The 22,616-nt window shown below is 63.7% G+C and overlaps 3 protein-coding genes across 7 annotated transcripts in view; 2 read left to right on the top strand and 1 right to left on the bottom strand.

Annotated features, from left to right (window-relative positions):
- HES4 (hes family bHLH transcription factor 4) lies at positions 1-1,090 on the bottom strand. 3 transcript variants are annotated; one of them, XM_081145171.1, is made up of 4 exons: positions 925-1,090; positions 738-833; positions 553-640; positions 1-474 (listed from the first exon to the last, which is right to left on the bottom strand). In XM_081145171.1, the coding sequence occupies exons 1-4, from the start codon at positions 1,030-1,032 to the stop codon at positions 89-91; spliced, it is 678 nt and encodes a 225-aa protein (XP_081001297.1). In that variant the 5' UTR covers positions 1,033-1,090; the 3' UTR covers positions 1-88. The 3 variants fall into 3 exon arrangements, with proteins under 3 accessions (XP_081001297.1, XP_081001298.1, XP_081001296.1); XM_081145172.1 differs by lacking the exon at positions 738-833; XM_081145170.1 differs by having other exon boundaries at positions 1-640.
- ISG15 (ISG15 ubiquitin like modifier) lies at positions 738-5,581 on the top strand. 2 transcript variants are annotated; one of them, XM_081145174.1, is made up of 3 exons: positions 738-850; positions 4,376-4,597; positions 5,029-5,581. In XM_081145174.1, the coding sequence occupies exons 2-3, from the start codon at positions 4,595-4,597 to the stop codon at positions 5,497-5,499; spliced, it is 474 nt and encodes a 157-aa protein (XP_081001300.1). In that variant the 5' UTR covers positions 738-850; positions 4,376-4,594; the 3' UTR covers positions 5,500-5,581. The 2 variants fall into 2 exon arrangements, with proteins under 2 accessions (XP_081001300.1, XP_081001299.1); XM_081145173.1 differs by lacking the exon at positions 738-850 and having other exon boundaries at positions 3,390-4,597.
- A 2,096-nt stretch (positions 5,582-7,677) lies between these two features.
- Positions 7,678-22,616, top strand: part of AGRN (agrin) — a 30,933-nt gene continuing 15,994 nt past the window's right edge. The window contains exons 1-3 of one of the 2 annotated variants that reach the window (XM_081144158.1): positions 7,678-7,983; positions 9,856-10,117; positions 22,298-22,345. In XM_081144158.1, coding sequence (XP_081000284.1) covers positions 7,777-7,983; positions 9,856-10,117; positions 22,298-22,345 — 517 coding nt within the window. In that variant the 5' untranslated portion in view covers positions 7,678-7,776. The remainder of the gene's footprint in view (positions 7,984-9,855; positions 10,118-22,297; positions 22,346-22,616) is intronic. The other variant, XM_081144157.1, reaches the window with a different exon arrangement.

The following is a 22,616-nucleotide window of genomic DNA, read 5'->3' on the forward strand; positions in this document are numbered from 1 at the left end:
ACACACCCGGGACTCCGGCTGCGGCCTCTGAAATAAATATTCGCTGGTACAGTCTCAGCAAAGGCCGCGGCCCTAGAACGGCGCGGCCTCAGCGCAGCCACGGCCTCCAGGGCGCCCCTCGGCCCTGCGGCCCCAGCCGGGGGCCGGCGGGGGGCGCCCCGGTCAGGCCCCGCGGGAGCGGCGGCGCGAAGGCGGCCCCGGGGCGCAGCAGGGGGAAGGGGCCGTCGAACGCCGGCGGCGACTGGCCGCCCACGCAGACCTCGGGCGTGGGCGCCTCCGCGGCGCGGGACGGTGCGGCGGCGCGGCGCGAGGGCCCCAGCTGGCCCAGGCAGGCCGCCAGGTGGCCGAGCAGGCGGGAACGCACGTCGGCCGGGACGTCGGCGCAGCCGGCCAGGAAGCGGTGCACCTCGGCCAGGCACTCGTTGAAGCCGGCGCGGTACTTGCCCAGGACGGCGGGGTCGGCGCTGAGCGCGGCTGCGGGGCGGAGGGGACAGGAGTCGGTGCCGCCGGCGGTCCCGCGCCCTCCCCGCCCCCGTCGCCGCCGCGTCCCACCTGTCAGTTGCGCGCGCCGCAAGCTCTGCAGGTGCCTCACGGTCATCTCCAGGATGTCCGCCTTCTCCAACTTCGAGTGGCGGGAGCTCTGGGGGCAGGGGCGGTGTGGGCGGCTCGCAGTCCAGCAGCGCCCCGACTCGGGCTGCGCGCCTCGGCCCCGCGGTCTCGCCCCGCCCCCGACTTACATCTTTCCGGAGGGCGTCCAGGAGGAGCGTCTTGAGCTGAGCCAGGCTCTCGTTGATGCGCGCGCGGCGCCGCTTCTCCATGACCGGCTTAGAGGACTGGAGGGCGGGAGTGGGTGAGTCCCGCGTGCGCCCGCCCCCGCCTCCCAGCGCGTCCGGCAGCGCCCCAGGCTCCGGCTCCCGGGCTCACCTTGCGGTGCTCGGCCGCGCTCCGCGGCTGGTCTGGGGCTCGGCTGGCGCTGGCCGGCGCTCCTGCCAGCGGCGAGGCCCTCGGCCTCCCCGGCGTGTCTGCGGGCATGGCGGGCCCTGCGCCTCCCGGGGCCGGGCGCGCGGCGTCCGGGGGCCTCTCCCGCAGGCGCCAGGCCCGCGCGCGCGTAGCCAGCCTCCGGCTATTTAAGGAAGCGCCGCGGCGGGGTGTGTGAACCCAGCACCGCTTTCTTTCCCACACTCGCGCCAGCCAATGAGCGGCCGCCTCCTCCGTCCCCCCCACCCGCGTCGGGCGCCCGCCCCCGGCCGCGGCCCGCGGCAACTGTCAGTCACGCGTCGGCTCGGGGCCCGCCAACCCCGCGGGCGACAAAGGGGAGCGGGAGCGCCCCCCCGCGCCCGCGCCCGCGCCCGCGCCGGCACCGCGGGGACCCGGCGCCAGCAGCGCCGCGCCGCCTCCCCCGCGTTCCGAGCCGCGCGCCAGGGGCGGCCTCTCCTCGTGGCCTCGCCGCGCCCCGGGCTGGGCGGAGTCGCGAGCTCGCCCTCCCCCCGCGGGAAATCTGAAAGGAAGGGTCGGGGAACCGAGCCCGCGAAGTGGGGCGCCTCGGCCAGCACGCCTCCTTGGGGGCCCCGCCCAGAGCCTCTGCGCCGCCTCGGGACCGGGCCTGCCGCGCGCTCGGCCTCCGGGGCGCCGCCACCGGCAGCACCCACGAAGGACCTCGACGGGGCGGACGGGGAGCGACAGCCACCGGGCAGGAGCGAGCTCGGCTCCCAGGGTCGTAAGGCAGTCGGGTGGCATCACAGCGCAACTGAATGGTGGCATAGGACCAACGAGGGTGATCTGGGGCAGGAGTGACGTCACCCGCCAGGCACGTGACGTCACAGGATGCAAACGGCACAGGTTGGGCTCGCACGCCATCAGATAATCAGAATGACGGCTCGGGGTGAAGGACATGCCGAGCCAGGCGGGGTGACACCGTGACGCCACGCCCCAGGCCACGCGACAGCGCGGTCAGCGCCGGCAAAGGGAGCGCTCGGAAAAGAGGGACAGCGGCTAAGATGTCATTTCCCCACGCGGCGCCGCTTGTCGTGGGGCGGATGTTTTCATTATGAACTGGGGGGGGCGCTGCAGTCTTGAGTCCTCGGGGTCTCCAGCCCACGGCCGCCTGCCCTTGGGGCTGTGGAAGCCTCTCGGGGGCGCCGAATCCCGCCTGGGAGGCACGACAGACAGACAGAATAATCACTCCCCTGTAAGACAGACAGACAGAAGTGGGTGGGTTGCTGGGGGGCCCTCTTTCCGCCGGGGGGTCCGGGGCCTTGGGGAGGAAGGCGGCCAGGCGAGGCCCGCGGGAGCGCTGGCCCTGCGCGACCCGGGGGGGCCCAGGGGGCGGGGGGACCTCGAGGGACTTTCTGACGCGAGCGGGCGACGGGCAGCTCTGCAGGGCCCCTGGGCTGCTGGAGTCCCGAGGGGCGGCGTCACGGCTGGCCTGCCACGCCCCTTCCCAGGGGCCTAGTCTGGCCCTAGGGCAAAGCCAAGCCCCGAGCCTCACCCGGAACCCCTCCGGGGTCCTGGCGCTAAACCGGCCCTTCTGAGGTCCACCTGGGGCGCAGGGGGCGCGGGAGGCCGCTCAGATCCCCTACGCGCGCCCCCGGACGGCCTCAAGGCCCAGCTGCCACTCCCCGCGCGGGGCCGCCCACGCCCCGGAGGCGCGCGTGGATTGGACAGGGGCCCTGGGAAGACGCAGGGGGTTGGGGCTCGGTCCTCAGGGGAGGCAGGGGAGGTCTGCAAGGAGGAGGCCCCCTTTGGCTGTATCAGAAGAGGCTGGGAAGGAGGGAGGGAGGGAGGTGTAAGAAAGGCCTGAGACAAGAGTGGGCCATTCCAGTCTGGGGGGGAGCTGGAGCTGGGGTGTGGCAGGAGCCAAATGTGGGAGCACTGGATTAGTTCAAAGTCACAGTATCTGGTGAGGGCAGGAGAGGGAGGCGCAGGGAGGGAACCCAGCAGGCCCCACAGCCAGTTGGACACAGCTGGACACTGACCTACGTGGCCCTGTGCCCTGACCCACCCCCCCAAGGACAGCTGGCCTTTGATGGCTCCCAAAAAAGCCCCTCATCAGATGGAAAGCCAGGTCTCAAAGCCACTGAGCCTCTGTAAATGCTGGAGGAGAAAGGAGTGAACACAGGGAGGGTGGGGCAGTGGGAGGGAGAGGCCACTCTCTGGGTCCAGAGCTTCCTGCATCCCAGCTATCCAGTTACTACTGCCGTGTGACAAAGAGGCCCAAAATGTCACAGTAAAAACTGTCCCGTTCTGAGACAGCAAGATGGTGGCGTAGGTGAACGTGGCACCCGCCGCCTCCCACAACCACATCAAAATTACAGCTGCAGCACAGAACAGCCGCCACTCAGAGCCTCCCGAGATCTCGCTGACAGAAGCTCTGCACCACTGCACATTCTCAACGGCAGTGTATGAAGGCTCCACTTTCTCTGCGTCCTCACTAACACTTGTTTTCTTGCGATGACTATTATTACAGTCAGGCTACTGGGTGCCACATCTCCGTGTGGTTGGTTTTTATAATCGTCACCAGAGGATATCTTTTAATTGCTTTCAGAGAGAGTGGGAGAGGGAGAGAGAGAGAGAGATTGATATGAGAGAGACACATCGATTGGTTGCCTCCTGCATGCGCCCTGACTGGAGGCAGGGATTGAACCTGCAACCAAGGTCCGTGCCCTTGGCTGGAATCGAACCCGGGACTCTTTAGTCCGCAGGCCGACTCTCTAACCACTGAGTCAAACCAGCCAGGGCTCTCATTGTGGTTTTAATTTGCATTTCCCTAATGCCCAATGATGCCGAGCATCTTTTCATGAGGTTGTTGGCCACTTATGTATTTTCTATGGAGAAAAGCCTGTTCAATTCCTTTGACCAATTTTTAATTGAGTTATTTTTGTTGTTGAGCTGTAAGACTTCTTTATATATTATGGATATTAGACCCTTATCTGACATATGATTTGCAAATATTTTCTCCCATTTTGGTGGGTAGTCTTTTCATTTTCTCAATAATGCCGAGTTCATTTTTGTAGAAAATAAAAGGTACATCTCTTTTATTTAAAAAAATATCTGAACAAATATTGTACTAGATCAATGGTGACCCTCTCTGGGTAGTTGGGATTGTCACTATTTTATGTTATTTCTGAATTAACTGTGACAAGATTTTCCAAGCTCACTGACGTTACAAGTTGGTAAATGGAAACTGAAACTGAAACTTTCTTTTCATTACTTCATGTTATTATGACTTCTGGGTACCTTGTAACGGACCTGAAGTGCTGATCACTTCTGGGATTTTGGGATGCACACTCCTGGGGAGGGGAGTGGTGCCCTGTGTCCCTGGCCTCTCTAGGTGGGTGGAAAGCCATTCAGTTTTGTTTCTGCCTCTGGCTCCCAGGTTAGCCCCTGGGAAACAGAAACTGAAGCTGAATTGGGCAGCCGGTGACGCTGGCTCCCAGACACACCCCCTGACGTGTGAGGCTCAGGCTCAGAAAAGCGGTGAGTCTAAAGGGGTGAGTCACCAGAACCCTCAAGGAGTTGGAGCTGAGAGGCAGCGAGCCCATCACTGCCTACATTACTGCCTGTGGAGGAGGACCTGGCATCAGAGCTCACAGCCATGGTGAGGCGGGTTGACAGGTGGGGCAGGTGGGCTGGGCACCAGTCCCTTTTCTTCCCCCTGTGTGCCAGGCAAGCAGAGCTGCTCTCAAGTTCCCCAGGTTCCTAAGTGCAATGGAGGGACAGGGCTCCTTCTGATATCAGGGTCAGGGTCTTGGGAGACGGGTTCTGCCCAGTGGCTGATTCTGAAATTCCTTGGTGGACATCTTAGCTAGTGAGGGGAGACCAAGTGATGGTCGTAGGAGGCGGGCCATTCCTCTAGAAATGCCCCCTTGTGCATCTCCAGCACTTGAGGTCTCTCTCCTGGTGGATGAAGAGGACTCGGAAGAGGGAGCAGTGTCTAGGACCCTAGGAGCTAGCCCTGCGACCCAGTGCCATACCTGTAGTGGCCCCAGGACTGGTGCCAGGGACTCTGAGCTCCTTGTGACTCCACAGGGCTGGTACCTGCTAGTGAAGATGCTGAGCAAGGAGTTCCAGGTGCCCCTGAGGGAGTCCATGCTGCTGTCGGAGCTGAAGCAGCTGATTACCCAGGAGGTCCAGGTGCCTGCCTTTCAGCAGCACCTGGTCAACCAGTCGAACAACACCGTGCTGCAGGACGGGGTTCCCCTTGTCCACCAGGGCCTCCGCTCCGGCAGCACGGTTGTGCTGGTGGTTCAGAAGTGCGACACCCCCCTGAGCATCCTGGTGAGGAACGACAAGGGCCGCAGCAGAACCTATGAGGTCCGGCTGACGCAGAAGGTGGCCGAGCTCAAGACGCAGGTGTGCCAGCAGGAGAAGGTGCTGGCCGACCTGCTCTGGCTGAGTTTCCAGGGTAGGCCCATGGAGGACCACCACCAGCTGGGGGAGTACGGCCTCACGCCCCTCTGCACCGTGCAGATGAATCTGCGCCTTCGTGGGGGAGGGTAGGGAGGGGCCAGGAGAGCATTGCGGAGGTCTGCCGCCTGTGAGTCCCTGACCAAGGGCCCATAATAAAAGTTGATGGAAAGCTAACTGGCTGCCTGTGTCTTGCCTCGCGCCTGCCCTAGCACCCTGGCCTCTGTCAGCCCTCATTCAGCACCCCTGCTGATGAACTTGGGGGAGAGGTGGAGGAGCAGTAGGGCAAGGGGACCCAGGGTCCCTGTGGTCACCAGACTGGGGTTGCCAAGTTAAGGGACAGCCAAGTGGGATAAAAATAGTAACACCCCACACACACAGAAATTGAAGATGTGTTCCCACACCTTTGAGAAATTAACTTCCAGGGAAAGAAAAAGAGGCATCGCTGGAGCCCATCCCTGCCTCCATGTTGATCATGGTCAGCCCTTGCACAACTGGTCCCCACCCAACATCTGGGTCAGCAGACAGCACAGAGGCGGGAAGGCCAGGCAGGTCCCAAAGGCCACAAGGCAAGGTCCCTACTGGGACCAACACCCTGGAAGTTGTGAGGGAGTGAGTCCTAGGGCCTGCCTGGGTGAGTTGGGAGGTGGGGTTCAGGGCCTCTCTCCCCCCTGGGATCCACCAGCCTGCCCTGTCCAGGCTGCATTGGTCTGGGAGGGGTGTGGACAGGGCTTGAATACACACATCACCACCGGTGAGCTGTTGTGTGGACTGTTTGAAACAAATACGCTTGCCTTTGGGGTTTCACTTAACGGAGAGGCCATGGCCAGCAGGGGAGGGGCATGGAATGGGGGTTCCTCCAGTCCTGTAGAAGAGCTTGTGGGGAGCATCACTTGGCACAAGCTACAAGTGCTTCCACACCAGATGTCTCCTCCTATCCCAAGTTCCCAAATGAGCCCACAGAGCCAGGCGGAGTGAGCCTTGGAAGAAGGCGAGATGGGGGTGACAGAACAGACACCCCTCTGGGCCAAAGTCCGAGATTCCCAGGACACTCAGACCTCAGCTTTCAGACTCTTCAGGGGGGATTTATTTGGCTGGAGACCCAGAAACCCTCTCCGTATTTGGCCTGGAGGGGGTCCCAGGTCTGCCTTGCTAGGACGGATATGTGTGGACCGTGCAGGTGTGGGGGGGGCTGGCCTGGCTCCAGCCTCATTTCCTGGGCCCCACCCTCACCTCTGTCCTGCTGCAACTCAGCAAGTGGAAGCACACACATCGCTTCTGGCTCCGAGCTCTGTGGCAGGCTTGGGGTGAAGGGTGCACCTCAGAACCAGCCCTGGAGGAACAGGAGGGGTCTCATCCCCTCTCCCTCGACCTTCAGCTAGGCCAGGCTCTAATTTGGACGCTCTGGGCCGCAGCTTATGCCTGTACTTGGCCGGGCTGCGGACGCGCAATTCCGGGAGCGGGGAGGGGGCGTGGCCGCCCCCGCACCCCGCACCCCGCCTCCCGGGGCCGCAGCTGAGCCGAGGCTGCCGCCGCCAGACGGCAGGGGGAGCCCTGCGCCCAGCAGCGGGGCCGGGGCGGGCGCGCGGGGCGGGCGGCCTGCGCCCGTTCTGACCAATCGCCGCAGCCCCCGGCCCGCACTGGTCCGAGCCCGCGGGGGGCGCGGCCTGCGGGAGGCCCCCTCCCCCCGGCCGCTGGGGTCCCGGCCGGGCCGAGCCTCTGCGCCCCCGTCCAGCGAGGGGCTGGGGCCCCCACTCAGGTTCCTCCCGCGGGGGCAGGCGCTGTTCGGGAGGGCTCGGGGGACGCGGGGTCCCGGGTCCGGCAGCCCCTTCCCGCGGCGGGAGTGTCCGCAGCTGTGGACCCCGCGCAGCCTGGAGCCCCTTGGAAGTCCTGTCACGTCGCGTCCAGATGATGCATTAACCCGATTTCAGCCGCATCTCCAGGGGGCGGGGGCGGGGCGTCCGTGGGCGGCTGTCCGTGGGGGAGCCTCCGCAGCAGAGGGATCCCCGGGGCCGCCCGGTCCCCCCAATCCGGGCCGCCGTCCACTCTCGCGAGCCCCACCACCCACCTCGGCCCCCCAGCCCGGCCCCCTCCTCCTCCAGTCCCGCCTCCGCCCGGCGCCGCAGTCCCGGCGCTTTGTTCGCGGGCCGGCGCGGGTCGCCGGGCGCCGGGCGGGTGTGGGGCGGTGCGGGCGGCGGGGGGCGGCGGGCGGGGGCGGCGCTTCCGCAGGTTCCGCCCCGCCCCGCCCCCGCGCCGCCCGCGCTCCCGCCGCCTCCCGGGAGCTGCGTCCCGTCCTGTCCAGTCCGGTCCCTGGCGCGGTCCGGCCCGCGCGCTCGCTCCGGCCGCCTTCCGCCGTCGTCGGCCCGCGCCATGGCCACCCCGCGGCCGCCCGGCCCGGCCCCGCTGCGGCCGCTGCTGCTGCTCCTGGCGCTGGCCGCGCGCGCCCTGCCCGGCGCCGACGGGACGTGCCCCGAGCGCGCGCTGGAGCGGCGGGAGGAGGAGGCGAACGTGGTGCTCACGGGCACCGTGGAGGAGATTCTCAACGTGGACCCGGTGCAGCACACGTACTCCTGCAAGGTGGGCCCCGCGGCCCCGCGGCCCCCTCCACGCCCTGGCGCCCTGGCTGGGGGCCTCTCCCTCCGCGATCCCGGCCCCTGGCTCGGAGGCCCTCCCCTCTCGGTGCCGGCCTCCCCGCGGAGACCCCCCAGGCGTGGGAACGAGCCCCGGACGCTCCGCGGCTCCGCTTCCTTGGCGACCGCCGAGCACGGGGGGAGGGGGGCCGGTCCCGGAAAACTCGCGAGCGCCGGAGGGAAAGTTCCTGCGGGGCCGCTGCAGTCCCACCCAGAGGTGCCCGGGCCGGGGACCGGTCACGGCTGCCCCTCCGCCCAGAGCCCCCTCCCTTCGCGGGAACGGCCGCGCCGCCCCAGGGAGAGCGTGAGGCTACCGCCCCCCTCCCGCGGCCCAAGGGGCGAGGGGAGGTGGAGGCCTCGCCTGTGGTCAGTGCCGTCGCCCCCTCCCCAGAGGCCTGTGTTGGGGCGAGAGAGGGGTCTCGCTTCTAGTCCCCCAATCCCAGGGACCCTGGGGGGTGCCGCAGTGCCTGGGTGCGGGGCGGGAGCTGGGGAGGGGGCGGGCCGCTGCTGAGCTCCGGTTTGGGGGAGCAGGGCAGGTGCCCCGCCCGCTGCTGGGAGGACTGCATTTCCCCGGCCGCGGGAAGGGGGCTTGCGGGGCCTCTCCTTGGGGGGATCCGGAAGCCCCCGGGGAAGGTATGTGGGTTTTAAACCACGACCCCTGCCTACGGTGGACTCGGGACCCAGGACCGTCCCCCGCTTCTGGCCCCCAAACTGCCACCTCCTTGACCAGAAATGGGACCGTTCCTCTTCCGTGGAGATGGGGAGGGCGGCGGCCTCTTGCCGACGGGCCTGTGAGGCTAGGCTGGGATCCCCGCCGGGCCCCCTCCCCTGCACCTCGGGGCACCGTGCCAAGTCCCTGCAGGATTTTCCCGGCTTCCTCCCTGCTGCTCCTGGGTGTGGCTGGGCGGGGGGAGGCCATGAGGGCTGCCCAGCCCTCCCCCGCTGGTTATGGTCCTACTGTGTGCCCGGAGGTCAGAGGGAGAGGGCTGGATGAGGCTGGACAGGCCACTGGTGGGTGGAGGAGCAGAGGCTGTGGACCTCAGGCTCCCAGCATGGGGGAGGCAGGCAGGTGAACTGGCCACCATTGTCTTTCGTCCCCCATTCCAGAAGCCCTGGCCCCCCAGAGCTCCAGAAGAAAAAGGCACTTCTCAGGGAGTGCCCGGCTCATGCCCTGTGGACCTGTTCCTTTGAAGGCAGCCTGCAGCTTCTGCGACCCTCCTGCCCCACTCCCACCCCCACCCCCACCCCCACAGGCTGTGGGCATCTCAGGGCACAGTTTGTCAGAGCAGGTGCCCTCAGGGCCCCAAGAGCAAGCGCAAGGAGGGTGGGGCTGCCCTGTGCTGCCCAAACTTGATTTTATGGTTCCTAGGCTGCCTGTACTGCACTCACTGCAGGAACCTGGCAGGAGGAGGGGTCTTACACCTCCTGGGAGGGGGTGTCAGCCCACCCACAGGGCTGCAAAGAGCCCAGCTGGCTCAGAGCCCTGAGCTCAGAGCTCGTCGCCCTGAAACTCTACCATCCATGTTAGTTGCTCCTGGCTCTACCCAGGGTTGGCCGGAGTAGTGGATGGGCAGATAGGGAGAGTGGGGCATGGGAGGCAGGCAGCCCAGGCCAGGTGGGTCCCCTTTCCATATCCAGCCTGAGCTGACATGGGCATTGTTGGAATCGGGGTGGCTGGGGTCAGTTAGACCTGAGGGTGGGGAACTGTTTCCTGGAGGAAAAGGCCCAGGCGCCCAGTCTGGTGTTTTCTTCTGGCATCAGTGACCTCCTTTCCCCAGTGGGAAGAGGGTCACCGATACCTGCCCCCCCTTCACCCTAGGTTCGGGTCTGGCGATACTTGAAGGGCAAAGATGTGGTGACTCAGGAGAGCCTGCTGGATGGCGGCAACAAGGTGGTGATTGGCGGCTTTGGAGACCCACTAATCTGTGACAACCAGGTGTCCACTGGGGACACAAGGATCTTCTTTGTGAACCCTGCGCCCCCATACCTGTGGCCAGCCCACAAGAATGAGCTGATGCTCAACTCCAGCCTCATGCGAATCACCCTGCGGAACCTGGAGGAGGTGGAGCACTGCGTAGAAGGTGTGTCAGGGCAGAGGGTGACCGAGGTGGGGGCAGAGTAGAGTGTTGTAGGCTGGAGCTCAGTGTGTCTATGGTCTGATCTTCCCAGCTCCCTGGTTCCCAGGCTGTGTCTCAAGGTCAGCTCCAACCTCTGACACTAGCAGTGCTCCCCCTAAGCCCCCACTATGCCACCATCTTTTGTTTTAGAGCCAAGCAAGTCCCCAGCTCTGCAAAGGGACGGGCCTCCTTCTCTTGCCCTCCCCTCCCCCTCCCTGGCTCTGCACCTCCTGGAGGGTCCTTTTCTAAAGGAGAGGCTGGAACCAGGTGAACGAACACCAGCTGTTCATGTTCCTGCAGAGGCCCAAACATCTGTCTAGACGGGTCCCAGATGTTGAGCAAACCCCTGTGGGTGGGGGACTGCTGCCTTGTGTGTTTCGACCGAGGCCTGTCATTTCTGGGAAGGGGCAGTTCTGTGGGGTGGGGGCTTCTGTGGGTTTGAAAGGTGTGGGACTTCGTTACCGAGGTGAAGAACTTTTTCTTATCTGCTATCTCCGCTCCAGTATTCTGAATGGCCTGAGAGTGCCCCTCCCCCACCACAGCCTCTGGGAGGTGAGCAGGAATCACATGCCCAGGGCTCCCCCGCACCCCCTTCACCCCAGTATAGTCCCGTTAGGGGTTGAGATCCTTGGCTGAGGAAGGCGGCAGGGAGAATGTAGGAACTGCTGTTGTCCCCATATCCTGTCTGTCCCCTCATGGCTGCCTAGGAAGGGATGTATTGTCGGGGTGGGGGGGGGCGTGAGAAAATGTTTCCTCCCCAGGGGAGTGGGGGGTGTCTGTGACTTTCTGTCCTGGGAAGGTGACCCTGTCCCTCTGATTTGCTCTGTTGGCCAGTAGGGAAGTCCCACCTTCTATCTAGCTTAGTGTTGTGATGCTGGCTTGGCTTTTTTGGGGTCCTGGATGATGGACTCATCTGGTCTGGGGAGGACGAGGCAGGGGCAGACCCAAGTGGCGTGGGAACCCCGTGATGTCTTGCCCAGACTGTGGTCAGCTGTTTCTGGGGCTGCCTCAGGCCACAACACCACACAGAGAAGCCAGCAGGTTGGTGTGTCCCTAGTCCCTTGCCAGCACTGGCCCAGCTGAGGGGGTCTTAGCCTGGCTGTCTCACTTGGCAAGGACTTGAGACCCTGGCTCCGCTCTGGAAGCTCGTGGTCTAGGAAACAGATGGGAGGGAGACATGGAGATGGGGCAGCTGTGTGATGGTCATGCCCAGTGTTGGGGGTGAGTGGGGACTAAGGAGAGGCTGGAGAGAGAGGTCAGGACAGAGAATCCCCTGTCCCTAGACAGGGAATCCAGAGGGCGAACCATTAAGCGTACTGCTGGGTGGGTCCAGCCCGAGGGTCTGTGACTCAGTAACTGAGGCCTTGTGTCGAGTCAGAAGGCATATGGCATGAGGGCCACTGCGGGCAGAACAAGATTGGCCATCCTGCCAAAGCCCCACCCACATCAACCCTGGCTCTGGACATGCCAGGCTGGGCAGAGACAGCTGGACAGGACGGTCCACAGGGAGAGGCCCCCAGCCAGGATCGAGTCAGACTTGACCTACTGTGTGTTGCCTGCCCTGGCGACCAATACTCAGGGGCCAGTCTAGGACCCAAGCTCCGGGTAGATGCTGGGACCCATAGGCCAGTGTGCAGCAATGGGGTGAGTGCTCAGAGGGGCTGAAGCCACAGAACCCAGGCCCACCAGGGAGGAGAGTTTGGGGAAAGGAGTTCTTGGAGATGAGGAAGGGAAAGGAAATGGTTTGGAGCCTTGTGGGTGGAGGCAGGGGAGGCCCAGGGCGGGGAGGGGCCCAGAATGAGGAGCTTCCCACTGGAAGGCTCTGGAGTTTTGAGCTGGGCCACATGGATCTCTGCTTTGGAAGCAGACCAGGGTGCTGAGGGTGGTGGGCTGGGCACTTAGGCAGGGTTAATACATCACAGGGGCCTAGGGTGAGATGGAGGTATCTCCCCTGAGTGCCCCAAAGCCTGAGGGACAAGGTCCCCTGAAGCTAGGGCCAGGCTGGGGAAGGAAAAACCTTGTGCCTGAGTCCTTCAGACTAGGTGGGTGGGAGGAGGGGCAACCTCCTGTTTTGTAGGAGATAAGGAGCTCAGATCCCACCCTAGGACTCTACCCCAGGCTCCCGGAGCCCAGGACTCCACCTAGTAAGGTGGACAGGGAGGGCCTGAAATAAACTGACCCTTCCTCATCTCACTGACCCCATTCTGCTCCCAGGGGCCCTACAGGGCCCAGAGTGAAATCTGGGCAGGCACTGATCTGTGGAGGTCACCCTAAGACCACCAGGTCTCACTTGTTCCTAGCACACCTCACCCCCTGCAAAGCCCAGAGCAACCTAGGTAGGGGCCTCGTCCTCCCAAGCCCACCTCCTGGGGTGCTGCCTTTGGCCCACCCCTCCTCATCCCTGCCTGGGCACTGAAGGGGCATCTGCTGCTATCAGCACACTTGGTCCCCAGCTCTGCTAGGACCTGCCTTCCTTAGTTTCTCCCCAGGACCTGCAGGGTCTTCCTAGCTCTCCTGGTCGGGCCCCTTCCCCAGCCTCTAGCCCCTAGGAAGACACCTCCTCCAGTCCTGACCTGGGGAACCACATTCCTGGCATAACTGAGACAGGTATGTGTCCCTCCCTCTGCGCCACCTTTGGGTGAGGGAGGCTTGCTGTTCTGGAACTGCCTCTTCCGGAAGGAGACTCCCCCACCTTGCCGCTTTGTCAGGGATGTGGCCTGGCCTCTTTCAGTGACAGCCACCCATATACTGTGAGTCTGCCTAGGCTGGCAGCTTAGCGGGCATCTCCAACCCTCAGCTACCTTGTCCTGGTCTGGGCACTGCCCACTTACTCCCCCCACACTCCCTCCTCTCTCCATATGAAGGCTAGTCCTGGGCCTCCCCTGCAGCCCCCAGGAAGACACAGGCTGGCTGAAGGCCGGCAGGGCAGCCTGGGGCCCTCCCTTCCCCTCCCCATAGGAGGCAGGAGCAGAGAAAGGAAGTGTTGTTTGCCCCTGCCGGGCCTGGCACAGGGACAGGGTCGAAGTGAGTCTGGCGCTGGCCCAGCCTGTCCCTGCCCAGCCCTAAAACCGGGGTCCTGATGGCCACACTCTCCAGCCAGCAGTGCTAGGCCTCAGGCTGCAGAGGTGTGGGCCCTACAGGCCCAGAAGCTGGCCCTCCATCCTGCTGGGTCAGGTAGATGTCCAGGGTAGGTTTCTGGACTGGCTCCCTCTGCTGCCTGGCACTTAACCTCGGCCTGTCCCGCCCCCTCCACATTCCTCCCTGCTGTCGGGGAGGTGGCTTCTTCCGGTTCACGGTTCCTTCTCCTACCCGGTCTGGTCTGTAGGTTCTCACCCCACCCCCTCCAGACCCCACCCAGCGTCCTTCCTGGCCCCTCCCCCAGGCTGGGCCTAGAAGTGGCAGGCCCAGGCTGGAGGCTGCCCGCTGGCAGCCTCGCACCTTCCCTCTGAAGGCTGGGGGAGGCTGGGGGCGGTGTCTGCCCAGGTGGGGCGTGTTCTCCCACCTGGCGTCCCTGGTAGGAAGTTAGCGGTGGGAGCTTCCAGTGCACAGGACTGGACGTGTGGGGGCTTGGACTCCACGTGGGTTCACGAGCTGGCGGGCTGCGAGCGTTCCTGGGGCAGCAGGGGCTTGTGGCTGAGTTGGTGGAAACAGCTCTTGGCTTTTTCCATACCCCACCCCACCCCCTTGCTCCCCACCAAGAGAAGAGCCCAGCCTCCATTCTCTCCCACAGACTGGAAATGGGAAAAAATTGTTTTGAAACTGCCCTCCACCCTCTCCCTCCCTCTGTGACACAGGGATGCTGGACAGAGCATTCTGGTGGGGCCAGCCTGTGCCCTGCAGCACAGGTGAGGAAGTGGCAGGTCACCTGTCCAGAGCTAGCTGGCCTAGGTCTGGGACTGCGTGTTGGGGCAGGAAGTGCAGGGACTGCCCCGGGGAAGGTGCTGGGTGCGGGGAGGAGGAACAGCCCAGACCTAGGGCCATGGGTCAAGCCAGAGTCATCCCAACCATCCCCTGCGGCCGGCTGGCCAGCCAGCCAGCACAGCCTCCTCCAGCCTGTCTGATTTATTTCCTTCCTGGAGGGTTAGTCCCTCCATCCCCGCAGGGGGTTGGTAAACAGCTGCAGGAACAGGCTCCACCCTCCCCAGTCCTTTGCCTCCACCTGTGGGATGCAAGCCAACTGCCCCTCCTCCAAGTTCAACCCTTGCCCAGAGGCCTGGGCAGAGGGGGCATGGACTTCTTTCTGCCCTGCCCTAGCACCCCCTCACCACAGTCCACTGGGGCTGGGCTGGGGCTGTAGGCACAATCATCACAGTAGCCCTAGTGGCACTGGACACCCCAGAATCCCAGGAAGTGCCCACCTTTCACTCAGAGAAATGAGACAGCAATCCAGTGACAATTACCTCATGACAGTGACGCAGCTCATCTGAGGAGGGCACTGTGCCCCCTGTGGGTCTGCACTGGGGCCCAAAAGAGGTCATGTTGGAGCCCATGTTGGGCTGGGATCTGGGGAGGGGTAATCTAGGCCTGCAGTGGGAAGCTCCCCTCCAAGAGGCCTCCCCCCACCTAGCAGATCCTGAGAACTTCCTCTGAGGAAGGCCCCCTGCCAGAGGCGCTGACAGCTGGACCTGGACCTGGAAAGGGGAAAAGGCCCTTCCCAGCCACTCCCCCGTGCCGCCCCCCCACAGAGAGGCATGAAGAGGGAGAGCTCTTTTCAGCTGTGTGGCATGCACATGTGCATGTGCACATTTGTCTGCTTGGTGCACATGCACCCTCAGCTTCATATGCTCTGTGCACATGAGAATTCTGGTCAGAGGCCCAGCAGGTGGCCTGTGGTTCCCACCACGCTGGCTTGCCTGCGTTCTGTTGAGGGCCAGGGGCCCTGCAGGTGCTCTGACAACAGACTAGTAAGGGGTGACCTTTGCTTGCATGCCAGGGCCTTGGGGACAGGGCTCCAGCCTCTGTCTCCTATAGGTCCCAGCCTCTGCTTGCTGTAGGTTGTCCTGTCTGCCCATGTGCAGCTGTGTGTGTGTGTGTGTGTGTGTGTGTGTGTGTGTGTGTGTGTCTGCTCGCCCCCCCCCCCCCATTCCTGGCAAAGGGCCGGGCACCACCTCCTACACCTCTCAATCCAGGAGACCAAAGGGTTGTGGTGAGAACATGAGAGAGTCCCTGGGGGCCACTTGGTTTCACAGTTCCCTCGCGTGCCTGCCAGACCCTGAGTCTGAAACAGGGCTCTGGGGAGGTCTGTCGCTGGACTGAGGTGGGCCTGAGCCTTCTCTGCTCCTCCCCTCAGCAGCCCCTCCAGTCACCCGACGCTAGGCCCTGGGAGAAGCCGGAGCCTGGTTTGGCCTGTTCCTCTGCCCACAGATGTGAGGCCCCAGTGCACACCTGGGCCCGACTGTGGTCCTACCCCGGTGGCCCTACCTGACTGCCAGTGGGGAGGGGATGTGGGCCCGCTTCTCTTCCTGGGGGGGTGAGGCTCAGCACATCTGTTCATTAATTCACTCATTGGTTCCTTTCTCATCCACACGCCCATTCACCACCCTCAGCAGATCCTCAGAGGGCCACTGGGCGGGGCTGCTGCTGCCAGCTGCACAGGCTCCTGCTGGGTCCTGGATGTGCCTCCCAGGGAGGCCAGGTGTGTGCTCAGTGTGCAGGAGTGAAGGTGCAGGGGAAGGGCATTCTGGGCAGAAAGACAGTGGGATGAGGTGAGTGGCTGGTGGTTCCTGTAGCTTGGATGATGGGTATGGGTGGGAGAAAGCTGCTGTGGGCATAGTGCAGGGGAGAGGGCTGGAAACTCAGGGTACTGCCAACCCCTGGATGGGAACTGAGTCGAACCCCCCCCCGAACCCCCCCTCTGAACTGCAGTCTTCCACCTGACACTTGGCACCTGGCACCTTCGCTGCTGGTCCCATTAGCACTCCCCCATCTGTACCCTGGTGGCTCCAGAACCTCCCTGTCCTGCATCTGTCTTTTCATCTCTCCAGCTCTCTCCTCTCTGGCTCTCTGTCTTTCTGCACCTTCGTTAAACCGTGTCTGTCTGTCTGCTACACCACTTCATCCTGACACCCAGACCGCTGCACCTCCATAAAGTGGAGGGACTTCCGACTCACCACTGACTCACTGACCACACCTGGGCACCTCCCTTGATTCCCCAGCCTTCTCTTTCCTTCTGGAGATGTGCAGGACCTGGTAGGCTTGGGGCTGCCCTGGGGAAGAGGGACAGAGGCATGGATCAGCCCCACCCCATCCCTACCTTTTCTCCAGATACCTATTCTCCCCCTCCTCTGTTCTACTGGTGCCCTCTAGCGGCTGTGGCCCGCGTCCTGGCAGGTGTCCAGGCTTCCTCCCCCCTGCGCTCTGAGGCCTTAGGATCTTGGATCTTCACCACACTGGCTCCACCTGGCCTCCTACAGCCTCCTGAGCCTGTTTTCACCTGGGCCTTTGTATTTGCCTGTCCGAGGGCTCTCTCCAGATCTGTGCAACCCCCTCTCCCCATCATTCAGATCTCTGCAGATATCACCCCTCAGACCAATATAGTGCACCACTGCCCCTGTGTAACTTGAGTGCAGAGAACGTAGTAGCTGACTCTGGGCACACCTCCCACACTTAGCCTGTCCAAGGAGGGGCTCAGACGGGCTGGGAAGGGACGGTGGAAGGGACCTTGGGCACAGATGAGGAATGAGCTTTGTTGAAGGAGGGGTGTCAGGGCCACTGGTTTAGCAGTTGCCTTCCAAGAACCCAGCCCTACGTGCAAGCCCTGCTGAACCCCTTCCCAAAACCCGTTTAATCCCATCACCCTGACACAGCCTCTGGAGTCAAACCTCCTGGCCTCACCTGAGGCTATGATCTGAGACCTGGGCTGGATGCCACCTCCTTCCCAGAGGCTGGCCTGGGTCCAGCAGCTATGTCCTGTTGTGAAACGCCGATTGTCTGCTAAGGCTGGGGGGAGGGGACTGCTTTTGCCTGAGACCGGACACCAGGAGGCCCAGAGGGGAGGGGGCTGCTCTGCTGGGTCCTGTTCCCCTCCCCCACCGAGGCAGCCAGACACCTGTGACTGGTGCTCCCTTAGAGGTCTGTGTGCGCATGTGCGCTGTGTGCGCCTGTGCACGCTGCTGGAGGCTAGCCCTGCCCCGCCCCCTCCCCATCCATCCTTTCCCTCCAGACTGGGGCTGGGGTCATCTGCATGAGAAAGGGGCCTGCGGGTTGCCAGTGGGCTGGACTCTGTCCTCTCCAGACCCCATCCCCCACCTTCTCAGGGCCAGAGAAGTACCTGGAGGTGCCCAGCCAGAGCCTGCGTGTGTGCACACATGTGTACGTGTGTCGTGTGTGTGAGGTGCCCAGTGTGTATGTACACAGGTGAGTGTAAGTGACATCCGGTGTGCATGCACACAGGTGACACCAGTGCCTGTGCAAACTTGAGTGTGTGCCTGTGTGACATCTGGAACACTGGATGTGTGTACATGTGTGTGTAGTTGCATGTTGCTTGTGTGTGAGCCGAGAGTCCAGGGGGCTAATTCCTGGCTCAGAGAATCCTCTGTTCCTTCTTGGGGCATGAGCCCGCCTGGGCTGGTCAGGGCTGAATGATTGAGTCTAAAGATCCCAAAATAGCTTTGGTTGCCTGAGTTCCCCTCCCCCATCTGGGTCTGGGGCCTCAATGGCCCTTTGTCTCTGTAGGCTGCCAGCTCCTGTGGGGGGCTCAGGCTCCGGCTGGGGCTGGGGCTGGGGCTGGGGCTGGGGCTGGGGCTGGGGCTGGGGCTGGGGCTGGGGCTGGGGCTGGGAGGGACCAGGCTGCCTGGCGTTTCCCTTTCCCCTAGGCCAGGCCTGTAGGCCCTAAGCCCCACCCCAGTGTTGGCTGGTTGGCCATCCCATCTTAGGCAGATCCCAGGGTCTCTGCCTGGGGGAGGCCTCCCCTTAAGCTCCACCCTGGGCTCCCACTGACCCCCCAGGCTTACCCTTCCCACACCCTGGTTCCTCCCTTCCCTCCGCAGCGCCCCCCATGGTTTTGCTAGTTGTAGTAGCAGCAGATACAGGGCCTCTGCGCATGTTCCCCTTGAGCTCTGGGCACCTCCTACGGTTTGACCTCTGGTGCTGTCCGAGGGGCCATCTCTGAGCCAAGGGATGCGGATCCAGTCCTGGGGGGCTGCAGTGAGAAGTAAATGGGAAAATGTGTGGCCGTCTGGGCTCTGGGCCAAGCCCTGCCCTGGGTGCTCCCAGTCAAAGGCGGTGCCAGAGGAGGCACTATCAGTGTGGTGTGGGCAGTGCCAAGGTCCAGCGAGGTGAATGGGTGTGGGAGGCCCCCAGAGGAGAGTGAAGCAGCTAAGGGACAGGATATCCACATGCTTGATGGATTGTCACTTCGGGTCCATTGCGGCCTGGGGTGGGGGAACCACTCTGTTATTGGCTTTTCCTGCAAAGTTTTATCGGAACCTCAGATTCCAGGACTCCAAGAAGTTTAAAGAACTCTGCTGGGGGTGATGGGGACCCTGGCTGGGGCTGACACCGTGTGGGATGTGGCACTAGTGTGCCTGCTGAGGGACAGAAAGGAGTCAAGAGAGATGGACCTGGTTAACTGGGCGCTGGCTGACAGGTGGCTACCCGCTGAGAAAGGTTGGGGGTGGGGGTGGAGGAGCCTGCCTGACAGGAGGGAGTGACCAGGGTGGGACTCTAGTGCCTGTTTTTGAGGCAGCTGGACATCTAGTAGATTGGAATGATCTGGGGGGGGGGTCCAGTTGGAGGCACAGAGATGACTGTCCTGCCCTGCGGTAGTGCCATTGCACAGGGCAGAGAGTGGGATGACACCAGGAAGGGCCTGTTCCAGGGCCAGGGCAGAGGAGCCTCCAGATCTGGGGAGAAGGGACCCCAGGGAGCTGGGTGTGGTTAGACTGAAATGAGACCTAAGAGTGACCAGGGTGGCACTGCTGGCCATGGCAACAGCAGTTTGGCTGAAAGGAGACTTTCAGACAGCAAACACAAATACCCCTCCAAGGCCTAGTGCAGCATCTGTGAGTGTGAGTGTGAGTGTGAATATGGGTGTGAGGTTGGCTGTGACTAAGTGTGGGGGTAAACGGGGATGCAGTTAACATCTTTTCAGCTTTGGTGGGGAGTTGGTCAGTGGCCGCTGGAAGGAACTGACTGGGAGGGATACTGGGATGGGATGGGGTATGGCCTTACCCCAAGAAGAAGAGGGACCCTTCTGCTTGAGACTGTGCTTTGTCGATGTAGGAAACACCCAAACCTGTAGAGAATTTTTATGAATTTGAGCCAAACTGACAACAGTGCTGGGAAGCAAAATCTCAGGGGATTGAGAAAATGCTCTGGAGAGGGACAGTTTTACAGCTTATTTTATGCATTAGAATCAGAGGAGGAGATGTAAGGGGAGGTTACATGAAATCCACTCCAGGTAGAGGAAGGGGGCGGTAGAAAGCAGATCGGGGAAATCTCTGGGATTGGATAAGCGTAAAACGGAAAGACATACTTTTACACTGGTGGGTACAGGGTAGTTAATTAACATTTATGACACTTGGAGATGGCATTTGGGGAACAAGAGGACAATGAGGGGTTCTGTGGTCTTGCTCTGGGTGTTTCCTGAGGGGTCTGGAAAGGCTGTTACTCTGGCATTTCAGACGTACGTGATCATAGATACAGGCTCAGTTACATGACCTTCCCTCACCTTTGTAAAGATTGGTCTTCATCACCTTTGTCACAAGCTCCAGGACTAGGAGGTGACACCTGCCATGACCCGGCGTGTTGGGGGTTTTGCGTTCTGACCCCCCGTGTGGCCTTTCCGTGGCCGAGTGCCAGGCCCCATGCAGGCCTCCTGAGCCTGCCAGGGTCGGTACGTGGCCCTTGTTTTCCGCCGGCAGCTTCCTCTCCCTCCCCCGAAAGGGCTGGCAGACGGGGCGGGGCGGGCGGTGGAGGCGCGCAGGGTCCTGCCAGGTCCAGGATGGAAGGGGCCAGCATCCATGGGTGTGCCCGTGGGCACGTAGGGGCCCCCCAAAGGACCGCCGAAGGTGGAGCGTGGGGGTGCAAGGGGTGAACTGTGGGCCATGGAGATGGTCACCTGTGGGGTCCTCCGTGGCGGCGCGATGTGAGTGGTGTGGATGGTGGGGCGCAGCCCCCGCCCCGAGCGGGCCTGGAGCCGAGGACCCGACGTCGGGGCACCGGCTGGGGCCGGGCTGGGCTTCGGGGGGGTGGAGACTTCGCTGTGACGTCACGGCCCCAGCCTCCCGGGGCGGCCTCTGGGGGGCGCTCCATGCTCGCGGGATCCCGCCCGGGGTCCCGAGACTGTTTGCAGGTCCCTCCCGCTGGAAGAGGGGGCGGTGCGCGGGTGGCTGGGGCGTTGCTGTCCGCTCCTGGGGAGAAGGGGGCCCATCAGTGCCACCTGCATCCCCGGTACTGGACTCAGCCCCCTCTCCACCTGAGGGCCCGCACCCCCCACCGGCGGGGGCCCGCTGGGCAGGGACGCGCAGGAAGGGTCCCTCCCGCAGGCCGAGCCCCCGGCGCCCCGAGGAGCTGGAGGGACCCGTCCCCGCCCCCGCCCGCCCCGCCCGCTCTCCCCTTCGCCCGCCCGCTCCCGGCACCTGCCGCCCGCTCTCCCCCACCCGCCCGAGCCCCTCCCCACGCCCCGGCGCCCTCCCCAGGCCCTGCCTCCACCTCTGCCCCTTTCCCGCCCCAGCGCCCCTCCTGCTCCCCAGCCACGGCCTCCGGCGTCTCCCAGCGCGCCCCCCGCGCCCCAGCCCGATCCGCACCCGAGCGCGACTCCCGCAGACACGGTCGGAGGCGGCTCCTTTGTGCGCTCCCGCCCCGGCCCCGCTCCCGCCCGCCCCGCTCCCGCCCGGCCCCGCGCTCCGCCCGCCCCGCTCCCGCCGCAGCCCCGCGAGGGCCAGGGGAGCGCCGCTGCCGGGCGGAGGCGGGAGCGAGGCGGCGGCTCTTTATTCTCCGCCCGCCGCGCGCTCCTGCCCGCGCCTCCGCCCGGCGCCCGGACCCTCGGGCCGCGCCCTGCGCCCCCGCCCGCGCCGAGGGCCCGCCTGCGCCCGGGCCGGGCCTCCAGGGCGGCGGGGCTGCAGGAGGACCGCGCGCCAGGGCCCTGCGGACAGCTGCCGGCGACTTCCGCCCGCGGGGATGGGGTGCGGCCAGCAGGGGTGCCCGCCGGCCCCCAGTTCCTCCGCTGCCTCCTGAGCCCAGATGAAGGATTTCTACCGCGGGGGGATCCTGCACACCTCCCATCATGAGCCTGGGGGTGTGGAAGGGGCCCGGTGCCCCCGGGCGAGGATGGAGCTGAACTTTGAGAACCCAGCGGTCGTGAGCTGTCCAGGGGTTTCCAGAATGGGGGCGTAGCCCTGAAGAGGCCCAAGGGTACCCCGTGAGGACCCCCACGCCCCCAGAGTGGAGGCTGAGGAGCCCTGGCCATGCCTCCGCTGCGGCTGGAGCGGGACCCCCGGCAGCAGCGCGGGGTCTCCCTGCTGGTGCGATATTTCATGATCCCCTGCAACGTTTGCCTGATCCTGCTGGCCACGGCCACGCTCGGCTTCGCGGTGCTGCTCTTCCTCAACAACTGTACGTGGCTGCAGGCGCGGTCACCCTGGGCCTGGCCCAAGCGACCCTGCCTCTGCTGGCTGAGCGCCCCTGCCTCGGCTGCCAAGGATTGGGGGACAGGCGGGGTCCCCGAGAGACCACCAGCTGGGATGTGGCTCAGATGGGCCACCTGCATCTTCTGGGGATAGGATGGGCCATTCTGTGGATTCCTGGCCCCCCAGGAGCCTATCCTTGGGCTGACCATCATCCTGAGCTGCAGGAACAACTTGTTGGGGGAGTTGGGGGAGGAAGGGGGCAGATGGCTGCACTGGGAGTGGGGATTTGGCCAGGTTTGGACTGGGCTCACTTAGGAGGTGGCTGCCCACAGGCCTGCAGCTGGGACCCCACCTGACATCTGTCAGGCCTTGACTATGCAGCTGGAGGCCCAGAGACAAGCAAGGGCCTCTGCCTTTGTCCACCCCCAGGCCTTGGCCAGTCTTCAAGGCTCAAGCTGGGGCCAGGGAAGGGATGTGGGCAGGTAGGAGTGACCCCTCCAGGCTGGGTGAAGGGACAGGCTATGGAAGGGCCTGCTCATAGGGGCCTAACTTGGAGATTTGTTTTCTTTTCCAGACAAACCTGGGACCCACTTCACCCCAGTGCCCCCAACACCTCCGGATGGTGAGTGGAGTCATCAGTTGGCGACAGACTGAGCTTGGGAGTCTGTGCCTGGAGGGGCGGTGGCACTTTTGGGAGTCAGGGGCCATTCTTGGGGTGTGTCTGGAGCAGGGAGGAGGCTAGACAAGGGAGCCTGGTTCCTTCCCTGGAGTCCACAGTGCTGGGCAGCAGAGGGAGCGAGGGTCTGGAGTCCCTGAGCCTGGAAGACTTGGTGCCAGCCATTGCTCACAAGCATGGCTCTGACTTCTCTTGGAGTAAGTCCTGGAGCCCACAG

This window comes from Miniopterus schreibersii, assembly GCF_964146895.1.
Source record: "Miniopterus schreibersii genome assembly, chromosome: 8".
NCBI classification, from domain to species: Eukaryota; Metazoa; Chordata; class Mammalia; order Chiroptera; family Miniopteridae; genus Miniopterus; species Miniopterus schreibersii.

Bases quoted from the DNA above. Each gene is read 5' to 3' on its own strand.
- HES4 (XM_081145170.1), bottom strand. From the start codon at position 1,032: ATGCCCGCAGACACGCCGGGGAGGCCGAGGGCCTCGCCGCTGGCAGGA. The intron at 834-924 runs GTGAGCCCGGGA...CCCGCCCTCCAG, and splicing joins GCGCGGCCGAGCACCGCAAG to TCCTCTAAGCCGGTCATGGA. The intron at 641-737 runs GTAAGTCGGGGG...CCCTGCCCCCAG, and splicing joins TGGACGCCCTCCGGAAAGAT to AGCTCCCGCCACTCGAAGTT.